Genomic DNA, 23075 nt, shown 5'->3' with positions numbered 1-23075 from the left:
TAACGGGAGGCGTATCGGAAGGCGTTTTTGGCTTGAGGTTGCACTCGGAATGACGCTGCCGTGGGTTGCGGTCCGATTGTTATATCCGCATATCACGACCTCCTCGAGAGTATCTTCAACCATCCATTTTCTCTCGAAGAACCACCAGACTAGATCTTACGCATCATCACCCCAAATTCGAAACTTGTCGACTAAACAGACCTCTGGCGTCGGATGGAATCTCCAAAACCGAGTCAGGCCAAGTCATGCGATTCCTGCAGACAAGCAAGCTTTCGACGCAAAGGATCGACAGGGCAAAGCCAAACGCGATTTCTTCCGACGTTGCATATCATTCTACAACAGGAAATTTGAGGTGTCATTCCCGGTTAAATTGGTAGAATAGAAAGAAACCGCATGTGAGAGCAAAAATCACCCGGATATGATTTGTTCAACAAGCTGAGAATGCTCAAGCTATATACATGCATCGCTAAAAAGTTCTAAGATGCTGATTCGTATGATGCTTCTACTAACAAACAAGAAAAAGACTGTGGTATCATAGCAACAAATAACGCCAAACCGAACACTCAGCATCGCTCAAAGACGCGGTACAAACCTTTGAGATCTGCCACCTCGATGACTGCTTTTCTCAGACTCTTGGTTGCGACCAATCTTGTTCTGAATGCAGGGAACATGACGTTCTCGATTGATCTTTCAAGCTGAGCGCGGCGTTTTGTGGCATCTTCTTGTGCTTCTTGAGATGCCTGTGCAGTCACTGAGGCAACAGGTAAAGCCTCGGGCGAGTAGAACGATGCCAGCTCGCGCAAGAAGCTGTCAAAACAGTCCTTTTCCTCGTCCCAGTTTACGTGGGGACCAAGTCGGAGCAAGAAGGTTGGAAGCTTGGCCAGACAGGGCATATAACCCTTGAGCATCAAAGGAATACTAAGCAGCTCGCCATTCTCAGAGATGTCAAGTGCGAAATACTCATTGAGCATACTGCGGCTTTGCACTAACTGGTCCAAAGTAACTTGCACGACTTCATTCCAGTCTAGCTCCTGGTCATCAATGGGCGTTCGAGACCGCTCGTACTCCGCTCCTATGCGTAAGAGATCTGCGACACTCAAAGGCTCTTTGAACTTGATGGTACCAAAGTTGCTGAAGTCTGAAAGTCCAACTTGGTAGAAGAACTCCGCACTGATCATGCCGTAGTCAACCAAGAACAGCTTGACTCCTGATTGAATTGCAGCAATTCTCTTGGCAGTGTCGACTATGCCCACGAAGGTCAGGTTCGAGAAGACGTCGGATAAGCTCTGATGCATATCATCCCGCACAGCAGCGCGAAGCTCCTTGATCGAGGTAAGGCGAATCGTGGTATGCTCCTTTTCGACAAACTCATACTCTGCTTCTTCGGTAGGACCACTTTGGCCTTCTGCCCTGCTTCCCTTGCTCGGCGAAGAAGACAAGGTAGGAGGAAGCATGGAAGTAATCTTGCGAACACGCGAGTCCGTCCGTACAAGATTATTTTCGTATGGTTTTGGGGCTGTTCGTGAGCTCGTAGATTTAGTGGAGCCTGTACTGTCCATATGCTGGAGCAATGGCGTTGAGAATGATAACTCGGGCTGAGTTGAGGCTGCGGGTGTAATCGGTGTCGTCGTTTTCTTCGGTCCTAACAAGGTTTGTGTCATGAAGGTGCGGCTGGTATCGACTGAGCCCAATCTGGTGCGGATCTCGTCTTGAATGATCTCGATGATCTCTTCTTGATTCAGAAAACCCACCTCACGCTTGGTTGGATGCACATTGACATCAACTCTAGCAGGGTCAATATCGAGACTCAAGTAGACAAATGGCTTTCCTCCTTTCGGTAAGAATTGTGCGTAAGTCTGATCAATAGCCTTGCGGATTGCTGTCGATTCAACAGAACGATGGTTGATGAACAGCAAGAAGGTAGACTTCTTGGCCGAGTAGTTGGCACTGCTGATGAGGCCTTCTGACTTGAATCCCCAGCGATCATTGGCGACCTCGAAAGATACCAGATCATTTGCCACTGCGCTGTTGAATACAGTGCGAATGCGGTCGACCGTACTAAGGTGACTTTGTACATTGAGACTTGTTCCAGCCTCGCCATGTTTCTTGCACGAGAATGCAACACCTTTGCAGTGGACAGAGTACTTGCCAATGATGTCCAGAATCTTGGCGTATTCTTCACTGCTAGACCTAAAGGCTCGCCTGCGAGTCGGTACGTTGTAGAACAGATCTTCAACCTGTAAGATGTTAGCATAGTCAGCTAGTGACACACGTAAGAACACTCACAGTGATCTGAGTTCCTTGTTTGCCCGCACAAGCTTTGGGGTCTGCGGACTGTCCAGGCTTTGGTGGTGTAAGGTTTTCATTTGTGTAATAAGCCTTCCAGGCGCAACTCGACTCTCGTGTCTTGGTAGTAACAGTGAGATGTGCGATATGACTGATACTGGCAAGCGCCTCGCCACGGAAGCCATATGTGCCGATCGAAGTAAGATCTTCAAACTCCTTGATTTTGGAAGTCGTATGTCGCTGACACAGTAAAGGCAAGTCGGCTTTCTGTTCTATTGTTAGAGATGTCAGAGAGCATCAAGACAATGTCTATTCATTCATACGTTGATTCCATGGCCATTGTCGCTGATTTGTAATAATTTCAGTCCTCCATCCTTGACCAGAATCTCAAGCATAGTCGCTCCGGCATCAACAGCATTCTCAATAAGCTCTTTCAGGGCATTCCAGGGCGAGACAATGATTTCTCCAGCAGCGATCTTGTTGACGACATCTTGATGGAGGGCACGAATGGGTGGCGGTGCTCTGTTGAAAGCTTCATCTGCAGTTCTTTTGGTGCCGCGTGTCGGCGACGGACTGCGACCAGTCATTTCCACATCTTCGCTGTCCGCCATTGCATATAGACACTTTCAAAATACTGTTGTCGCAGTAGTGTAATAGAGTGGAAAGTACGCTGGGTAGACGCGTTCGCTTGCGTCACAATCGCGAAAACGCCGCGTGCACGGTGCCGCGACTGCCTTTTTAGGATATCAGAGTGCGACTCATGCGTTCCCATGAGAACAGCAGACGATTGTTAACACATAAAAAGTTCTATTCATCAATCAACACAGGCTTGATATCATGTCCTGTGTTCTAATTCTAGGTCGTCATTCCTCCCTGCTGCTCGACCCTCAGCCGACGTATCGCTTGTCGGTGTTATTCCTATATCAGAACTGGATGGTAACCGAACATGACGACTTTGTCGCTTCAAGAAGAAGAGTCGACTATTGATCCAACCAGCCGTCTTTCTGATGATGTTCCACAGTCGATCTTGTGCTTCTCTTAAAGCGGAATCATCTTTGGGATTCTCGTGTGCCTCCGCTTGGAATTGATATTTGAGACAGTCTTTGACTGTGATCAGACCAGTAAGTCTACCACGATATTCGACAAGGATGACTCGAGGTCCAAGTTTCTTGAAGAGTTCCATGACAGTCTCTAAAGGTAGTCGAGGATGAACTGTGATCGGCGTCGCATCGATGAACTTGCTGAGGTCCACAGTCCCCTGATTCGATGTCGCACTCAAATAGTCCAAATGAACCGCTGGGTTCGGTGTAGATGGGGTGACCGGTACGTGCCCAGCGACTGGAGTAAAGAAGCATTTCGTGCGTGGTGTCGCCATCTGGTCACGCCTAGCTCGGTCAAGAGCATAACGAAGCTCAGTTCGGCCAGCATATCCTACCAGCATCATTGAGGTTGCGTCTTCGACAATTGGATAACCAGAATACTTCGTGTCATCCAAGAGTTTCTCAATATCTCGAACTTCCAGACCAGAGACGGGCAAGGCCTTCAGTTCGCTGGTCATGGCTGTGGAGACAGGTACACCAAAGGCGTGATCCTCTTTGTTGTCTAGGAATGGCATACCGTTGAACCAAATCATCCGGTCTGCGATACCTCCTTTACCGAAGCGGTCACTAACCGCTTTCGTAACACCGACAACAATCTATAAAAAGAGTCAGCGTGATCGACAACGAGAAAGGGGTGCTCTGAACATACCATGGTAGGTAGGATATAAGTCAGGGCTCCTGTCAATTCGAACATGATGACAACGACAGACACGGTGATATGCATGATTCCGGACAGAGCAGCCGCAGCGCCCAAGAATGCGTACGTGCCCGGAGTGATACAGGGCATGTCAGGTTGACAAGCTGAGAAGAATGCAGCATTTGGAAATGCTTGTTGCATCGCCTGAACCAAGATACCCACCATGCGACCGAAAGATGCTCCGATGGCCATGGAAGGCACAAAGATACCTGCAGGTACTTTGCATCCGTACGATATGATGACAAGGAAGGTGCGAAGAACTGTAGCTATGAGGAGGGATAGGACTGATGTCCAGCGATTTTGACGACTGCTTGTGGTCAGATAGGTGCCAACATGTCTCAAGTTTCTTTGCACTTACTCGCACAAGCCATCGTAGTCGTGCCCTCCTTCACACTCGAGGAAGAGGATCTCCATGCTCTCTGTCATGTCAATTCGCAAAAACTTGTTCGGGTAGCATAAGATAGCTGTTGCAGTGGCGAGAATGGTGGCCTCTAGAATAGGATATTGGCCGAGATAACGCTTTCGGAAGGCTTGCATTCGGAGGTTCCATTTGATGACCAAGGCACCATACAGACCACCAAAGATGCCAAGAATGATATAAAAGAAGATTTCGAAGAAATGCCACTGACGATCGTAGCTGACTGTGAACATGACGAGTTGTCCTGTACGGAAAGGATTCATAGCCTTGAAAACGTGAGCTTGGAATACTACCACTGAGAAGGACACAAACTTACGGATAGTACTGCTGTTGCTACCAGAGCACAAAAGTAGCTTCTCCACAGAGTCTTGAGCGGGAAGTAGTTTGACATTTCCTGATCGAGAGTGATTAGCTACGAGGCGATACATTGTAGCCACAGTAGTCGACTTACCTCGAGAGAGAAGAGAACACCTCCAATAGGACTTCCGAAAGCCACAGCGACACCAGCAGCAGCACAGGCACTGAGAATCTCTCGGGTCTTTGCAGCATTTCGGCGGTACTTATCAAAGAAGCGAGAAATGACATTACCTGTGCACACGGCATAGTGAACACTGGGACCCTCCTTGCCAACTGACAAGCCAGAAGCGATGGCAAGAGGGAGGCCGATGGACTTGATGAGTAGTGTCCAGAAGCCGAGGAAGCCTTTCATGACAAAACCTGCAATGATGCATTTGATCTCAGAGATACCAGAGCCGGCGGCGTAGGGGGCATAAGATTTGACAAGTCGAGCGGATGTGAAGGCAAAAACGGTCTTTGTACACAATCAGAATATGGCAAGAGGATTATGCGAGGAGCAGAGCTTACGGAGAAGAGGATGTATATTATATAGCGGAAAATGACATGAGAGCTCCAAGGGCGCCATTCTGCGCAGCCTTGTCGGCGTCAGTACAGGGTAAGTCGAAGAGATGGAGATATACCAACCTTCCTCAGCACCCCAGCAACAGAAGCTCTCGTTCAAGTAGAAAGCAGTTGTACAATGACCCAACTTGATATCGGACAACCATTCAGTGATTATGTTCAAGAAGGCAGCATTCATACCAATGGCTGTGCCTATCAGGGTAACGACCAGCCATGCCTGACCAGCATCGTAGGCCTCCCATAACCTCCTTCTCCAACCTAGACGACCTTGTCTTTGTTGGAAGCCAGCTCTTTCTTGTCGCTTGGCCTTGCGTCGCTGCTGTTCCCTAGCTGCATCCCTAACCCAGTCTATGGTTGTAAAGTCTTCATAGCGCTTGATCTCGTCAATCTCATCGGCGACGACTTGGTCCTCGGGGTTGACGCGAGTCGTGTCTCCCTGTTCGGCGGCCGTGAGCGATAGGGCTGAGACTCTGCGATTGAAGGAGCGCAAGGAAGCCGAGGGCGCCAGTGAGGGACGGCGAGAGGGTGGATGAGAGTTCATTGCATTTCTATCGGGATATCATGCAGCCATGTAACTTGCGATGGCCTGCGATGCGACGGTCGATCAACAAGTCGAGCAGTCCCCGGGCCAGACCTCGACCACTTTCGGAAAGGGCCGTTGTCGCGCGACGGCCAACCGTGAAACGCGTCACGCTCCTGCATCTTCATCTGTGACCATCAGATACTGCAATCGAAATCACTTTTGGATAGCAACACCGTCAACATGCCCTACAACAACACTCCCATCACTCCTTCGACCGAGATCACCGGCACCGTCTCCCTCCCACGTCAGTCTAGCAGACTATACAAAGTCTTGTCGCAACTTCTAACATTATGAACAGTCGCCAGAGTCAAGAAGATCATCCATGCCGACGACGACATCAACAACTGCTCAAACAATGCCGCCTTTGCCATCACCGCTGCTACTGAGCTCTTTCTACAGTACCTCGTTGAGCAGACTCAGAATGTCGTCAAGGCCGAGAAGAAGCCTAGAAGGAACATTCAGTACAAGGACGTCGGTGAGTGCTGCTATCCTTCTCACATCCACACTTCCATTGTTGACTTTTCCTCCAGCCAGTGCAGTTGCCCGTGTAGACAACCTCGAGTTCCTGGCCGATGTCGTCCCCAAGACCGTTACCTACAAGGAACACAAGGCCAAGAAGCAGAGAGAAGAGAAGGAAGCTGGACAGACCACTCTCCCTATTGTCGCAAACACTGCCACCGCTACTGCCACTCTCCCTACTGCCGCCCTCCCTGCTCACTCCGACCCCATTCCTGCTTCCGTTCAGGTACAGCTTATCGATCCCATGGATGAAACTTCTTGAAACGCCATTTCCAAATGACTCCACGCCATCCCACATCATCCCTTGGTGACAGGGTCTTCGCGCACACGCTGGTCGTCAATCACTCAGACACTCAGCACGCACACAGTCGACATCCAAATCGCTACGTACATGACACCTGCCATGTTCTGCGCTTTGTTATAAAATACAACCACCAGCCAAGTTGCTCTCACGCGTTGCTCATGATGAGGAGGATTCCGGGCCCGCCATGATGCCCGTGCTATCATGAGCTGTATATTGTCCTTGACTGGCTGTTTTTGCATGCGCTGTCCGCACCACGAGGGGACACAGTACCAGTACCGCTGTGTTTGCACATTAGCAAACAATGCCTCAGATCCATGGCCACCACGTGCTAGAATCGTTATCATGAAAGTATGAAAACTCAAATCACTTTTCTGTCACATTCCACAGCCCTGCTCCGTGTTTGCTAACTGCTTCTATCAGCGTATAACTTTCGCTGCCCGCACCTCACCTGAATTCAACTCCTTCCACATGCTTTCTTTACACCTCTGCGCTGTTTCATACCGTGGCAGCATGTGCGTTCCGATGTATATAACGTCGCCCTGGTGCATCATGGATGCCTCTCCCCTACCGACCACAGCAATCCATTTTCCAACCATCACAGCTTCTCGATATATACTCGACTCGACCTTATACATCCTGGTCAGTTCAACATTATACAGCAAGACTCAGCACAATGCAAAAATATCAATGTACTTTCAGTTCTTCTAACGGCAAAGGCAAGCAACCAATGCCACCTGGAAAGTCGCCTAGCAAGTCTCCCGGCAAGTCACGGCCCATCCCTCGCGCACTTCCACCAATCCCGCTCTGCAAGTGCCGCGATCGTGTCGAGGAGCCAACCTTTGTACAGAGCGAGAGACTCGAATGGCCTCTTCTCCGTCAGAAGATCGAGCGTGTCTTCCCTCGCTCTTCAAACCCCATCATTCCTTGCGAGTGGGGCCACGAAGTGGTCAGACAAGACGCCAATGGCAATACCTGGGACCTTCACTACCTGAAACTCAAAGAATGCATCACTGCACCCTCGTATATGCCTGTTGCCCCTGAAGCCGCCCCTAAAGTGCTCTTGCGCGGTGAGATGGCAACCAGAATGTCTGATGCCCTGGAAAGTGTGATGAATATCCTGGATCAGATGCCCTACAACTGGAAGTATGATTCTAACACCAAGCTTCCCGTTCACGCTGAGGAGTTCCCTGCTTTTGAGAATAATTGCTCGATGTGTGGTCTCCCTCGCAAGGACCCCAGATACTTGCCTCCCAAGCCTCAGACTAGCCACAAGCTCAACCTTAAGCGCTAGATGGAATCTGGTCCGCCTGCCAAGGGAGTGCGAAAACCTGTACATCGCCCCCAGATAGTCAACGATTTGACGAAGACATGATTACCAAAACAGCAAACGATGACATGAATCGATATGATGCTCTACTACAACGACAATTACCAACCTTTGATGGCCAAAATGGTGGCCGTGATCAACTCTTAAGCGGGTGAATAATGGACAGGATGAATCAGTCCTTGAAGAAGCCGAAGCACAAATGGGATGCTTTCAAAGGAAGGTTGAGATGTATAGTCGATTTCAAAATGAAGATACTGACAGAAACCTTGGTTCCATGCTCTAATATCAGTCTTCTCAATTCTTTCGGATTATCTTCTCCGTCCTTTTGTTGGCTCATCTACATCTAAACTTCACGTCATTCAATCCATTAGCTTTCGGTCGAGTTTACAGCATTGGTGCAACAGGGCTATCTACAGGTCATCAATCTCAGCTTTAACAAGTCGAGTTTTTGTAGCAATCGTTGGTTGTGAGAACGTGCAGGACAAGATACTTGAGGCCACCAGGTGGTGTCAGTCACGCAGTCGAAAGAAGCAATCTTAGTATCATACTCAATCATCAATAACGACAGAACCCAATATCCCCTACCAAACCCAGTACCTTCCATATGTATTCCCCCATCCAACCTACCCAGCCACTGAAGTCCTATAACACCACTCAAACACCAAATCAAGCCCGATACGAAACACTTGGACCACTAGTCACTCATATACTCGGTATCACCTTCCGAGTCGTCATCTCCTAGGGATGCATCATCATGTGCTCCCTCCTCCGCATCTTTGTCTTCGATATAGTCAGATACTTTCCAGAATGCAGTAGGGCCAGCAGGCCCATGACGGTCAAAGTCCTTGTCGAACCAGTTGCCGAGTACGCCTCTGCCTGAGCGGATGCCGCCGACTTGGATGCCTTCGCTTCGCCAGCGTTCTTCGCTGTTTGAGGGAGAGACGTTAGCGTGTTGTTCTTGATCAGTAAGCATGATTGTGTAGCTCTCAACAGGAAAGATGCAGGATGACGAATATGTTGCTGCCGATGTCTTCATCACTACAAGATATGGGTTTTCAGCTGGTGAGAAAGACCGGGCCAGAGCATCTCTCGCTGTCACTGCTTGTAATTGCGATCAAGGATTCAAGAAGGTCGAGGTCATAATGCCCGGATGGAAGATGACTGAAGGTGTGCTCGCGGTCATTGATCTTTTGCGGTGGGGCAAAAAAGCCTCTCACCACGCAAGCAGCCGTCTTTGATGTTCAGCACAATCTAATGCCACAGCAAAAGAGTTACCGTAATCATGCAAAAGAAGATTATGTTCCGGTGCGGGGAATCGAACCCCGACCTCCTCGGTACCTTGAATGCAGTAGCAGACAGTGAAAGCGAGAAATCCTAGCCGTTAGACCACACCGGATGGCATAAAGTGGTATAGCAGATTTGCGAAAAACAAACTTTGGTGGAGAAAACAACGTACCTGTGGAATATGGAAAATGTCGTCCAGCGAATTTCACCTTCTGGCGTCTGTCGAACCGTACCTATACATTTTTGTCAATTATTCAGACTCAATGACGGGACGACTTCGGGACTACCTCTGATCTGCGAATTTGCGTTTGCATCCCAGCTTGCATGTAAACTCCAGCTTGTACCTGTGAAAGAAACGACAGGGTAATCTTGACCGTCTTCAGGCCCAGGAGGTTCAATTGCGGATACCCGAAGTTTGAGGCGGATAATTCTGATGGCTTCTCGAGTATTGATGGGGTCCCGGGGCTGATCATCAGGTACGCTGTGCAGGAAGTTAAAGGCGAACAGGTCGTGGTAATCTAGGAAGCAGACGACGCGCATCCACTCTCCAGTAATGCCGTATGGATCCTGCATATCAAGATCACCAGGCGGACTCAACTCCCGTACTAGTCCCTTCGGCTGAGCAGAGATGTAAGAATAGGGAGAGGCGCCGTCGAATGGCTTGTCCCATACTGGCTCGAAGACGTGTGGTGCTCTTCTGTTGAAGAGCCGCATGTTGTATCCTAAGACGACCATTATCGCCTCAACTTTTTCCCAGTCGACTTCCTGACTTCCGTCACTCTTGAAAGGACCCCACATAGTTTCTTCTGTGTATCGTCGGAGATCGTAGACTATAGCGCGAGCATAGTTGTTGGTTGGGGTCTGGCGAAAGTCGCCAGCTGTATCTGGATGCCAGAGAACCGAGTATGATGGTGAGGGAGAGTTGTCATCGCTGTCTTCTTGTACAAGCATTGGTGGGATCTGGCAGTCGATGGGGACACCATAAAGACAGTGCAGCTTTGCGGCAAGCTGGCATAGCTCTGGTGTGGCTGCTGGTTGCTGTGTCAGGTTTCCAGCATGTTCGAAGAGGGAGGATGCAGCGAGAAAGGCGTCGATGTTGTTCTGCGACTTGAAGAGATCGGCAAGAAATTGAGCATTTTTGGTGTTGTTCTTGACGGTCAAGAGTGGTGCGATAAGAGGAGCTGCCCAAGCAAATGCCTCGCGCTGTCATGTGTCAACTTGCTGATCCTACAAGACTCATTCCGAGGATTGCTACAGACCTTTGTTTCGAGGTTGTCACTCTCAAGTAGCTTCTGCAGCGCAACTAGGTTGCGTACCGACGACTCCCAACAAGGTTCGGCTTCTACTGGGTGGTCCTATCTATCATATCAGTGTGGGATATTGATAAAGCTCATTCACTCTTGCTGACCCATGAGCGAAGGTAGACACTCCTGCAAAGTATTCTATTGCCATTTACGAAAGAGTTGAAGGCACGGCATGTCGCACTTAATGCCGCAAGGTCGTGTCCGTCAACCTCACCCAGGATGCCCTGAAGAAGCTCGTGCGAAAGGTCCAGAAGACAGGTCATCCTGATAGCAATGTCTGAGATTATGAGGATAAGAAGAGGAAGGAACCAAGATCGGTTACACCGCACCTGCGTCCATGCCGCGGACTCTGTGCCTTCCCTTCCTAGAATATCGTGATCGCGGCTCGCCCACCCTAATGTATGAGCGATGCGGGGAATGCGGCCGTCGTCGGACTTAACGGCTGATCAGCACTTTGTCCCTTTGTCCGGTTAAACTTGGTTAAACGTCATAGATCTATTTTGGCTTTCTTCCTTCTACGCCCAAGATATGTCTATCTCTCTATCCATCTACAACAATGTTTCTAACGAAGTTTGTAGTCCAGGACTAGCAAACCACTCAAGTCAAAGATCGAGTCCAGCTACCTCTTGGTTCTGGTCAGAGGCCATGCGCGGTTCAAAATCAGAAATCTTGCCTACTTCCAAGCCAAAAACCCAAGACTTTGAATCGATGGCTCAGAACAGATTCAAGCACGATAATCCACTTTGAAGACCCAGCAGTACTTTTCAGCACTTGTGATATTGTGTGGCACTTGGATCTTCAGAACACCGGCTTCTGACTTCGACCATGTCAAGCTAGTATTGCTCTGGCTACCCACAGCAGTAACCACGTCTCCTGGTATGATCGGTATTGGTGCGTCTACCATCAGCGTCTCGTTGACCGGCTGCTTGAGAGACAGGATGTAAAAGGCATCTTGAGTCTGCGTGAATCGAATGTCGCCAGTCGAATCCTCGGGCGTGATGAACCAGTAGGTTGTGTTGAAGATGGCTTCAGCATGAGCGTTGATCCACTTCCCAGCTGCTCGCAGATTATCCTGTTCTTCCTGAACGATAGTGCCATCTGCTTTTGGTCCAACGTCGAGCAGGAAGTTGCCATTCTTAGACACCATATCGACGAGGTCTCGCACTATAGTGCTAGCATTCATGTATGCAGAAGGTTCGGTTGCTCGGTTGTAACCATAACTGTACGGATCCATGCCTTGGTTGCTTTCCCATTTCCTGGCTTGCACAGTTGAGAATGTTGCATACTCTGGCGTGTCAAAGTCTGCTGTGTGAGCCAGGCCGCAACGGGAGTTCATTGTGACTTGTCTGTCTTGAGTGCGTGCCTTGTTCCACCACGCTGCAGCGAAATCTGCTGTTCCATTCGCTGCCCCACAATCACACCACATGATGTCTGTAGAGTAGTTGTAGGCGAGTATCTCCATTTGAGGGACCATAACATCGGCAATAAAGTCTTCGACAGGAACATGACCTGTGTATGGTTCTTCCACTCCGGTATATGGGTTTCTAGCTAGTATGCCAGGCCAGGAAGTGGAACTGTTGGTGGCCAACTGCGAAAACCCATATGGTCCAAAGTCAGGGTTGAACCACTCTGGTAGCGAGAAATATGTTCCTCTACGTAGAGATGGTTGGTGTTCCGCAGCCGCATCGAAGAGCTCGCCCAATATATCTCGTTTGGGTCCGTAGTGCAAAGATGACCGATTACTCGTCAGACCAGTGTCGAAATTGGCGAATCCATCATGGTGTTTTGTTGTAAAGACAAAGTACTTGGCCCCAGCTTCTGCAAAGAGATCCACCCAAGCCTTCGGATCAAATTTCGAGGCAGTATAGTTCACGAAACCGTCATCGTATTTCCAATCAGGCCCGAAAGTTCGTAACCTGTAGTCATAGAAGTCTGAAGCATCTGCTTGAGGATGATGTGTGGTATACCACCAGAACCACTCAGCATAACTCTCATGTGGAGTCGAATTGCCCCAACCAGGCACAGCATATGGGCCCCAGTGTATGAATATACCGAACTTGGCGCCATCATACCAGTCGGGAGCCTCATGGTGCGCAAGGTTATCAAGATCAGAAGTCCATGCTGAGAGACCGAGGTTTACTCCGTCGAACAATTGGGTCTGCTGAAGTGATCCGTCGTCCAGCGTAACCGACACCGTGCCCTTCACTCTACCTGTGACACCAATGTTGACTCTCTTCTGGTCTCCAGGACAGAGTCTCTTGACCTGGCCCGGGACGATCGTCGTAATATTGCCGCCCGAGAGGGTCAATTCAAGTCCTCTGCCTGACACACAATTCGTGCCTGCATTGTTTACTGTAACCTCGACGATCTGAGTCCCGTTACCAAGCCATTTTTGAGTGGGACGAACAGATTGAACAGACACCTCAGAACCTTGCCAAAGCGAGATTGAAAAGACATGCAATCTGCCAATAGTAGTATTGGTGGTCTCGGGGAGCGTTATCGAGGCCAATTGCTTGTCGTTAGACAAAGCATAGCTATATTCGTAGATGTGCGTGGTATTGAAGTTCGTGCCATTAGCCGTGTATCTGTAGGGAAGGATGATCTCCCCACGATTGATGGTCAGAAAAGCAAACCATGGCTCGCTCCGCAGTTCTGATGTTGAGGTGGTGTTGTCTTTGTGGGTAAAGACTAAATCGCCAGAAACTGTCTCGAGCTCGACATCCGATGCTACAAGTACGGAGGCCGAAAAGTATTTCCCGTCAGGTACCTTGATGGTTTGACCGGTACAGAGCACATTATCCGGTTTTTCTCTCCCAGTATAGCCAGGAAAGTTATAGGTAACCCCACTTTGTGTAGAAGTATACGAGCCATTATGGCCGACTGCGGGTGCAGGGTATGATTGGTTCAAAGGATCAAACGCTGCTTCTCCTGGATATGTAGCAAAGGCTTTGTTGTTAAAGTAGGATGTGAGATCGAGCGGTACAGACTATGCGAATCGTCAACACCATGTATAATCTATCGGATCAATAACTGGTTTCACCTTCGAGACAAGCCCAGAAGGCTTCACAGAAGCTGCGACAGCAGCTACAGCATAAGAGGCTAAAGCTATGCACCATGTTTTCAGGTCACCCATTTTTGAAAGTCGCTTCTCAATCGTTGGTATTGTCTATAGAATGTAGACGATATTACTCGGCTTCTTCTAGTACATCTGGCCATGCTGCTTATCTTTCGAGATCAAGATATGGGTCCTTGACTGATGCATCGTGTCCTAGCATAGCCCTCAAATCAGTGGCACAGTAGCATCGGCAGCTTGAATTGAGTAAGTGACCAGATCTTTCTGCTACCCTGCCCGAGTTACCGTATCCTCGCTTGGTCGTATGTAAACAATGATCGACGTAGCGATAGGCCAGCGGGAAGCATATTCGCACAATTTTCCCGCCGGCAAATATGGACGACAGGCCGAAGAAAGCAGGCCAGCTATCATCAGGAATTTGTGCTTTACCGCGTCACTGCCATCTCATCAGAATAACAATCGGTCACGCTTGACAAAAGGCTGAGTTGCACACGGGTGCAGCTCTGGTTGCAAATTGGAGAAAGAGCGATTGCCCGCACGTCAGCGTGAACGACCGAGCGCAATCTTCTTGGGAGGGGCTGTCTTCGTATTTCTCCTTCTTCAGCAACCTTATCTCACTTCGTACTTCTGCTACCTGGCTTATCATGGGCTTCCAAGTTCGACATGAGATGTTACTTGTGAGAGCGATGCGACATTGACATGAAGTGCAACCTTGCTCCAGTGATCTTCGGAGGGGAACGTCGCGCGGAGTTGCAATGCAGTGTACACCTAGCAGGGTTGTAAGTGTCGCACCTGCCTCGAGATAAAACGTGCTTGCCATGGAAGGTAGGTCAGTTGAATCATTCGACGGTGTCAAGAAAAGCTGTCTTCCCTTGGTCGCTTGACAGTTCAGAACATGTTTTCGAGACTTGCTCCAACCTTGGCTGCAATATTGCCTTTAGTCAATGGGCAATTCAACAACCCACCTGGCGTTGATATATGGTGCGGCAAGGCATATCGCGACACGTAGGCCATCCCGATCCATTGAACATCATAAGAGTGGACTGCTTACAAAACCAGAAATGCGTCTTTCAATCCAGGTGGCTGGTTCGAGGATCCTACCAAGTCTGATATGCCACTTGTGGATTTCAAAGCTAAACCTAGAATGAGCTTGTATCTAGAAGACGATATGACCTCGACCTTCATCATCGATGCACCAATCTCTTGGTATGTTGGCCATGCTCTGCCAGACAACACCTCGATACCATCACACCACAGTTCGGAGATTATGCTTGAGATCACGACCGGAAACACCACACTAGCTCTGAACAAGACATCAATCCAGCTCGGATCCTCGAACAACGAGATACCTTTTGATCTGTCCTCTCTGGCGGCCATATCTGAGCCACATAATATCACGGTCCTCGGTACTCTTAAAGGACATGAAAACAAGACATTCACTGCTACGACTCAAGTCACTAAGCTTCCCCTTCGTTCCGATAACGGCACAGCTACACGGCTCGACAACCTTTATGGTGGTCTCTCGGTACGAAAAGGTCAAACGAAAGAATGGACGGCTCTCTTTCCTTATACCTACTATGTCCAGTGGAGTCTGTACTGGTACGCCAACCTCTCAACCTTGGATGAGTTTGCAGCCATGGGCTATAACGTCATCCATATCGTGCCTACCGGTGATCTAGGCGATACGCCCTTCCCTTGGGACAAGTTCCAACCTTACCTTGATCGAGCTGATGAACTGGGCCTGTACTTCATGTACGATGTCCGTTGGGATTATACCAACTTGACCACAATGGTCGACCAAATTAATCATCTACATAGCCATCCCTCTATCCTTCTTTGGTATACAGCCGATGAGCCAGATGGAAAATCTGTGCCTCTTAACTCGACCCTCATTGCCTACGACACCATCAAAGCAATCGATCCATATCATCCAGTATCACTAGTGTTGAACTGTCGAGACTTTTACTACGCCAATTACGCAGCAGGTGCAGAAATCGTAATGGAAGATGTCTATCCCATCAGCACCAATACCTCATATTCCACTGTCTACAACACACCCTGTAATGCAACCTACGGCTGCTGCGGCTGCGACGACTGCGAAGGCAGTTTCACAGACATCTCTACCCGTCTAGATGAATTCGCACACAAAGACACCATTCTAGGTTGGAACAAAATCCACTGGGCAGCTCCTCAAGCCTTTGGAAACGAGACTTTCTGGACTAGATACCCCACTGCTGCTGAAGAAGTGGTGATGAATATGTTGAGTATCAACCACGCAGCCAAGGGAATTGTCATGTGGGATTTTCCTACTAAAGCTGAGATATTGGATGTAACCAACAGATTAGCTGCTGTATTGACAAAGCAACCGGTAGCAGGGTTTCTAGTCGGTGCGCCTTTGAAACAAAGGCTCAAAGTTGTCGGTGCCGGAAACATCGATGCTGCGGCTTGGGTCAAGGATGATGAGATCCTTGTGTCTATTGTCAATCTCGACTACAGCAACACGAACGCTAATGTGACGGTCTCATTGCCAGAATTCGTCAAGGCTGGAGGGAACATGACGAATCTTTGGGGTGATGGTTCTTGGTCGATTCATGACAATAAGCTACACATAAGCTCGATGATGGGGTTGGAAGTCTCCTTGCTGTTGCTCAAGCGTATGTGATGCGATTCTCGCCATCAAGTCTTTTGTTAGGAAGCCGAACTCTAGAGAGGAGATGGCAGCCATTGACTTTGATCTATACAAAGACTACCAAAGCACCTATACCAGATGATATAAACTGGAGAGCTGCGAGAACGAAGAGGAGCATACAAGGCTAGATTCTGGTTTCAATTATCTACAGATACTATGGTCATTTGTAGTAAGGTTACTCCTGATCTCGAGAAGTAACGTCTCTGAGTATTCATCTCGAGTCCTTGCATCAATCTATGATCTATGCTTGAATACATTGCATCACAGATCGGCATCTTTACGCACGTAATGTACAGCTAGCATTGACTGACCTATCTGATTTCTGTCTATCTACCAGAGTCCTCGATATCAACCCTCCACAGCGACAAACAACCCATCTAATCTCCTGTCCACCTTCACCAGTTCCGCAACCTCTCGATCAAACTCATCAACATGTTCTTGTAAAGCATCTCTAAGCATCTGCACCACATTCCTGCACTCCTCTCTGATCCGCTCAAACTCATTTCCAGCAACGCCTTCCTCTCGCATCCTAATCCATGGCACTGTAACACATTTCAGCACCTCATGCTTATGAACAAGCATCCTAGGCCATGTGTTGAGAATGATGGCTTGCAATGCTAGAACGGACGACAGCAATAAAGGGGGTGATGCAGTAACAAAAGGATGGGTAAGGATAGAAGAGAGCATGGGCAAGATGAAAGGAAGATGTTTGACAGAGTCTAGACCCAATGAGGTCATAATAGCGGTCAAGTTTGTAGTGGTGACGGTGGTGATTTTGGCGTGTTCAGGGCAATAGGTAAAGGTCATCAAGACGCCTTTGCGAATTAGATTGTCTAGCAACTTCAGGCGCTGAGATTGAGTTTGTGAGATTGAAGTAATTGAAGGGTCCTCGAAGGCATTGGAGAGTGAGATCAAGGCTGGGTAGGCGACAGCAAGCAGTCGAGCACTCTCGTCTTCGGGTGTTAAGGTAGGCAGGTAGCCTAGACACGGCATCAAGGCTTCCTCAAACACATCACCCAAACCAGTGCGCTTCAGAAGTGTAGGCGGTGTCTTGTCCAGCAAGAGTTTGAGCAGTTCGCAACCTTGGGCCTTGTATTCCGTGTCGATATCGTCGAGCATGCTGAGTAACGGCGGCACTATCGCGTGCCAATTCTTCTCGACCAGTCCAGTGTCTGCAGCGACAATAACCCAGCGAAGCAAGTCTAGCGCATAACTATCTCTTCCCTTCCATGTCTTTTCATCTTGGTTTCGCTCGAACTTTTTGGGTAGGACGGTGGTCTGCACCTTACGCCCTTGACTTGTTACCTGCTGCGTTTGTGTCTTTGCAAACAGCGGGCGGATGGTAAGCTGGAGAAAAAATGTCATGAGATCTGATGTGAGCTCACCAGGAGTTGGAGATTGGTCTTTTGCAACGCGGACTTCTTCGATGGCTTCGGCAGTATCCTTCTTGCCAGGGTTGCGTAACTGCCAGCGCATCACTACATCAAGGGCATCTTTCATCCATGGACCAGTAGGAACACCGAGAGCTTTCGTCAAGGCTTTGCCGTCAAGAATAGGCTTGAGAGCGTATGCGTCAAGAAGATCCAGTTCCTGGACGTACTCGAGGAAGTTCGTGAAAGCAGACAGGTGGGCTAAAGACTGTTAGTTTTCAAGACCAGATAAACGCACAGATGGAGACTCACATTTGGCTGCCGAGGGATCATCAGCGACGTTGACCAGCAGTGCGAAGGCTGTCTGTGATCTCCATGTAGAACCCCAACGACGAATCGCCATTCCCAGGTCTTCGCGTGCTGGACGCTTGCGTCCATTCGAGTCGCTGACCATCATAGAAACCTCAGAGTGGTTCTTGATCGAGCTGGTAATGACATTGCATACATTATTTGTGGCTTTAATCCCCTCGCGTGCAACAGTAGTGGCAACAGGTGGTGGTGGCTTCTTGCCTTCGATGGCTGGGGGTGATGGAGCGTCTTTGTAGGGTACGATCGCGGACAACAGCCAGATCAAATATCTCTCTTCGGCGTCGCGGACGAGAATATCGCTGCTCTTAGAAGCCAGGATCTCTTGAACAAAGTTGACGACAAAGCTCCAATTATCAACATCTGGCGTAAAGACCTTAGTTTGATCTTGAGCAGGGTCGGAAAAGATAGTAGAGTAGAGAGTGAGTTGATCAATCAGGTTCAAAGCCATGAGGGGATCGGGGCCTCTGAGCATCTTCTCAAGTTCGACACCGACTCTTTCGCGGCTGATCTTTGCTTGCAAGGCACTCTTAATCTCAGCATCCTTCATCCACTTGCAAGCTTCGGCTTCGATTGTGTAATTCAATCTGCTGGCAAATCTGATCAACCTCAGGACGCGCAGAGGGTCATCCTTGAAGGTCTGGTACGGCTCGAGGGGAGTACGAATGATCTTGTTGGCCATGTCGGTATGACCTTTAGCAGTAAAATCTTCAATCTCACGGGTGGTGATGTTGTAGAACATGGCATTGACAGTGGCGTCACGTCTCAGGGCATCCTCTTCTGGTGTGCCAAACTCCATCTGAGGATTTCTGCTGTCATCGCTGTAGGTCTCCTTGCGCAGGTTGACGAGATCGATATCGAGGCCCAAGATTTTTGTTGTGACAGTCTCCAAATGCTTCGACTTTTCTGGGTTTGCCTCGATCTTGTGCAGACCACCGACAATTTTGCTCTTTCCAGATTCAGCCTTCTTGGACTGAGACTCGTTACTGGCGACACCTTCCAAGCCATACTTTTCTGGATTTCCAGGAATTTCGAGATACTCCTTCAGTCTCAGACCAAATTGGAAACCAGTCATTTTGTTGATGGCTACATCGATGTCATGACTCTCGACGCCGAGCAATTTATCACGAACCCAACCACCAGTCCATCTTAGGACAAGAGGTTGGTTTGCCAACTCATCAGGTAGGGGCACTTGACTTTCCGAAGCATGTCCAGGAGAGTTGTCGATATATTGTGCAACATCAAGAAGCAAAGTGCGTAAGTTCTCCTCAACTTCGGTAAGCTCCAAGACGCGAGAGTTTGTCGACATGTTGGTGGCAGTGTTGGAGGAAGTGAAGTCCAAGGATAGCTTTCGACGCTTGATTGTGTGTTGTTCGGGCTCAGGCGACAGGCTGGTACGAATCAATGCAGGAGACATGCACTTAGTTGAGAGACATGAAATCGATAATGGCCGGGCTAGAGCAGTAGGCCTGGGACGGGCAAGTTGAGTGCGGAAGAGTTGGGTGACCAGGGTACACGAATGGACGATAGACATGCAGTTTGAAAATCAGAAAATTGGTCCAGGCAGACTTTCAGCGCATTTTAATCATGTGTAGTTGTTGATTGATGCGTGTCGGTCACATGAAAGATGGTGTTGCTCATTTTTCGAGCTCGGCAAAGCTTCCGCAAACAGAAGGCGCAAGCGTGAGCACATGGAAACATGACGGATGCTCCGTCCACATGCGATGCCATCACCGCCTTGATCATTTCTGAGCGCCCTTTTCTTCTATGCACTCCTGCAGCAGCCTGAAACCACCAGGTCACTGTCCGAGTGTCAGCGACACATGACGTCCACCCCTAGCGATGCGGGCCTCCTGTCACCGCGAGAGAGCGACTCCGAGTCGTCCACTTCATTAGCCCAAGCCGCCCAGAGAACACTACCCAAACTATCCTTACCCTACCGCCGCTCAAACGCTTCAGTCGCCAGCTTGTTCGCTTCCACATCCTCCGCCCAACATTCCCCCACTGCCTCTGGCACCTCGACACCGCCCGCCGGTGTCGTCAATGCCTCCGTCTTCTCTCCTCCTGCTTCGAGATTGGCCAATGCCTTGAACTCGCCCTCCACTGCCGCCCAACCAGACGAGGCCCGTCAGCTGGTCCTGCGCGCCTTTGCTCCTCGTGTTTCTGTCCTGGCCTCGGATGATTGTCAAGAGCTGCTGCGCCACAAGGGAATCAATGGCGGTCTGTTGGAGTTGCTACGCCCTTTCGGGGAAAAAGTAGGCGGAAGAGTGGTTGTCAGGGATAGCACTGGTGCTAGCAGACCATGGGACGACTTTGGAATCAGGTTAACTGGCGTTTCCGACGGTCTTGAAGCCCCGAGACTGGATCCCAATCCATCTGACCTGCCCGAATACCGTCCTGCGCGCTTGCGTACTGGAGGTGATGTCGACCAGATTGACGAGCTCGTTTCTCGTCACCTCCACTATGCTCAGGATCAACCAACAGCTGGCGACTATTTCTCGGCACCCGAAACAAAACCACATCCATCACAGCTCACGCCATTTTATACCTTATACCTTCGAAGACTTCTCTCTGGAATACCTGTGGCCCCTCACGAGACCTTCTCTCACCCTGTAGCTCTTGTAATAGCCATCAGCTCTCGAAATCCCGCCCCTATAGACGAACTCCGCACTCTATATACCACCTCCAACACAGGCCAGTACAGACCACCACCATGGGTTAATAACGAATTTCTACGATATTATGTTCTCATTCATGACGAAGACCATGACGACATTACAAAGTCCACCGCTCTATATGAACAGATGAAGCGTCACTTCGGTCTGCATTGCCATCTGTTGCGTCTACGGAGTAATGAGTGTCTTCCTTCAGATGATGACAGCATGAGGCTACCGTCTTGCGAGTGGCTCTCTGCTGGAGAGGAGTTGGGCGAGATAGCTCACAGAGGTAAGTTGCTGCAACCAAAAACGCTGGTCCAATCATCTAATGTATATACAGAGAGCTCCGAAGTTGACGACGATCCTACCCCATACATCTTCGAATCTGATGCAGCAGCCATCAGAGCGTTCGTTCGCGAAATGGTAACGCAATCAGTGGTGCCTGGCATGGAACGCTTGTCAGCCTTGTGGAACAACGAAGTCGCTTCACGGCGACGAGGTATCGCAGGAAAGATTGGTATGGTGTCCAAGCGCTTCACGTTCGGTTTCTCAGGACGAGGCTCTTCTGGCGGCATCGGCGGATCCAACAGCAACTACGACGCCCTTCAAGGATTTTACAAGCCTGATACGCCGGAGGCTGTATTACGCAAACTCGCCGACTACGCTTTCATGCTCCGCGACTTCAAGCTCGCTCAGAGCACCTATGATCTTCTCTGCACAGACTATAAAAACGACAAAGCATGGAAACACTACGCTGGCGCCAATGAAATGGCCGCTGTTACAGCTCTTCTATCAGCACCCATCGTACCCTCTCGCACTCGGGTTGACTCTCTAGATCAATTACTAGAGACAGCATACTACTCCTACCTCACTCGCTGCTCTGCCCCTTACTCGGCCCTACGCACATTAATCATAGGCACAGAGCTGTTGCGCTTACGAGGCGGCTCAGCTCTAGACGACTCAGCCCGCTGGGCAACCCGCATCCTCGAAGACAGATTAGTAGGCAGCACAGGCCACGCCCTCCTTCTCGAACGCATCGCCTCCTGCTATTCCTCCCGTCGTGGGCACGGAAAACTAAACTCCGGCTCACGACACCGAAAAGCCGCTTTCTACCACGTTCTCGCTGCAGAAGCATGGCTAAAACTCGACAAACCGCGCCAGAGCGAGCAAAACCTGACTCTTGCTACGGAGATTTATGCAAATAGTTTACCGCCCTCAAGTCTTCAGATTTCGTCGTTTGAGCACTTGGAAACGTTTTTGTTGCAGCTTAAACAAGCGGTTGTGGAGAGTAGACCTGCTACTAGAGATGATGGCGATGCCACTGAACAGCAGAAGAATCAAGAAGATACACTGGCGGATGTGGAAACGATACAAGAACAACCTAGCAGTGGTCAACGAAGCCATGCTAGAAGTCTTAGCACTAACACTGCTGCTGCTCCTGCTGCGGTATCGGGCTTGGATCCGTTGGGTGTGGCTGTTTTGCCCCCTCCACATAGTCCTACACTTGAAGAACGACCGGATCCTGCTAATGATGGGTTTGAGTAGAATAGGACGGTAAATGAACGTCATCTGTCCCTTTGTTTTCGGGCTTGTAAGCAGTAAGGCATAGATCGAAGTTTATATTTGCATGGCGAAAGCGTGTTTCATGGTTCTTATAGGAACGCAAGCATCAACTATTGGGGCTGTCTGGGATATAGCTGGTGTCTATAGAGATACATATCTAATTCATTTTCCTTTGGCAAATGATCATTGATTCCTTCCCTAGCTGCCCTCCGCTTCATTCACGCTCTCGAAAGATAGAGAGAGAAAAGTCGGAGAGGAATTGAATATTCACAGCACTCGATGGGAAAGAATGCTGTCACTCCTATGCCTATGCCTTCCGATCTTCCTACCAAGCTAGGCAACTCATGGAATGGGGTATCTCGACTTCTTGCCTTTGGTAGAGCTCCTAGGCTCATCACCTCCACCGCCCAGCTGATCCAGCAGATCCAATACTCCGCCACCGCCTCCAGACCTCGCATTCTCCTTCTTCTCTTTGGTTTGTCTTTCTCTCTCCTTCTCTTCCTCCTCGGCTTTGAGTGCTCTTTCTCTTGCTTCCATCAGAGCTCGTTCCTGGGCTTCGTGGTATGCAGAATGGGGTTGTGCGGCACTGGTGTCGCGTTCGTCATCCGAGTCATCGA

The 23075-nt window shown here is 49.4% G+C and overlaps 9 protein-coding genes across 9 annotated transcripts; 4 read left to right on the top strand and 5 right to left on the bottom strand.

Moving 5' to 3' along the window:
• Positions 1-563: 563 nt before the first annotated feature.
• Positions 564-2873, bottom strand: M437DRAFT_40796 (DNA mismatch repair protein MutL; the record flags this gene model as incomplete). The annotated part of the gene is made up of 3 exons (XM_041020252.1): positions 564-2237; positions 2287-2553; positions 2610-2873. 3 exons carry the CDS (start codon positions 2871-2873, stop codon positions 564-566), a joined length of 2205 nt encoding a protein of 734 aa, XP_040882822.1.
• Positions 2874-3121: 248 nt separating this feature from the next.
• Positions 3122-5960, bottom strand: M437DRAFT_40422 (chloride channel protein; the record flags this gene model as incomplete). Its single annotated transcript, XM_041020193.1, has 7 exons — positions 3122-3982; positions 4036-4390; positions 4442-4767; positions 4818-4895; positions 4953-5312; positions 5366-5433; positions 5483-5960. The coding sequence occupies 7 exons, from the start codon at positions 5958-5960 to the stop codon at positions 3122-3124; spliced, it is 2526 nt and encodes an 841-aa protein (XP_040882821.1).
• Positions 5961-6182: 222 nt separating this feature from the next.
• M437DRAFT_40420 (uncharacterized protein) lies at positions 6183-6783 on the top strand (the record flags this gene model as incomplete). Its single annotated transcript, XM_041020191.1, has 3 exons — positions 6183-6246; positions 6301-6477; positions 6533-6783. The coding sequence occupies 3 exons, from the start codon at positions 6183-6185 to the stop codon at positions 6781-6783; spliced, it is 492 nt and encodes a 163-aa protein (XP_040882820.1).
• Positions 6784-7378: 595 nt separating this feature from the next.
• On the top strand, positions 7379-8116 carry M437DRAFT_40658 (uncharacterized protein; the record flags this gene model as incomplete). The annotated part of the gene is made up of 1 exon (XM_041020226.1): positions 7379-8116. One exon carries the CDS (start codon positions 7379-7381, stop codon positions 8114-8116), a length of 738 nt encoding a protein of 245 aa, XP_040882819.1.
• Positions 8117-8846: 730 nt separating this feature from the next.
• Positions 8847-11003, bottom strand: M437DRAFT_41701 (uncharacterized protein; the record flags this gene model as incomplete). The annotated part of the gene is made up of 6 exons (XM_041020424.1): positions 8847-9078; positions 9609-9669; positions 9721-10297; positions 10382-10639; positions 10696-10791; positions 10845-11003. 6 exons carry the CDS (start codon positions 11001-11003, stop codon positions 8847-8849), a joined length of 1383 nt encoding a protein of 460 aa, XP_040882818.1.
• A 461-nt stretch (positions 11004-11464) lies between these two features.
• Positions 11465-13873, bottom strand: M437DRAFT_63340 (putative alpha-L-fucosidase; the record flags this gene model as incomplete). The annotated part of the gene is made up of 2 exons (XM_041024236.1): positions 11465-13726; positions 13781-13873. 2 exons carry the CDS (start codon positions 13871-13873, stop codon positions 11465-11467), a joined length of 2355 nt encoding a protein of 784 aa, XP_040882817.1.
• An 835-nt stretch (positions 13874-14708) lies between these two features.
• Positions 14709-16475, top strand: M437DRAFT_40958 (uncharacterized protein; the record flags this gene model as incomplete). Its single annotated transcript, XM_041020285.1, has 2 exons — positions 14709-14818; positions 14873-16475. 2 exons carry the CDS (start codon positions 14709-14711, stop codon positions 16473-16475), a joined length of 1713 nt encoding a protein of 570 aa, XP_040882816.1.
• Positions 16476-16850: 375 nt separating this feature from the next.
• M437DRAFT_40514 (poly A polymerase C-terminal region-like protein) lies at positions 16851-19655 on the bottom strand (the record flags this gene model as incomplete). The annotated part of the gene is made up of 3 exons (XM_041020206.1): positions 16851-17759; positions 17808-18133; positions 18158-19655. 3 exons carry the CDS (start codon positions 19653-19655, stop codon positions 16851-16853), a joined length of 2733 nt encoding a protein of 910 aa, XP_040882815.1.
• Positions 19656-20061: 406 nt separating this feature from the next.
• M437DRAFT_63337 (uncharacterized protein) lies at positions 20062-22440 on the top strand (the record flags this gene model as incomplete). Its single annotated transcript, XM_041024235.1, has 2 exons — positions 20062-21184; positions 21236-22440. The coding sequence occupies 2 exons, from the start codon at positions 20062-20064 to the stop codon at positions 22438-22440; spliced, it is 2328 nt and encodes a 775-aa protein (XP_040882814.1).
• Positions 22441-23075: the final 635 nt, after the last annotated feature.

Source organism: Aureobasidium melanogenum (genome assembly GCF_000721775.1).
Source record: "Aureobasidium melanogenum CBS 110374 unplaced genomic scaffold scaffold_3, whole genome shotgun sequence".
NCBI classification, from domain to species: Eukaryota; Fungi; Ascomycota; class Dothideomycetes; order Dothideales; family Saccotheciaceae; genus Aureobasidium; species Aureobasidium melanogenum.
This window is presented reverse-complemented; position numbering and strand designations above follow the sequence as displayed.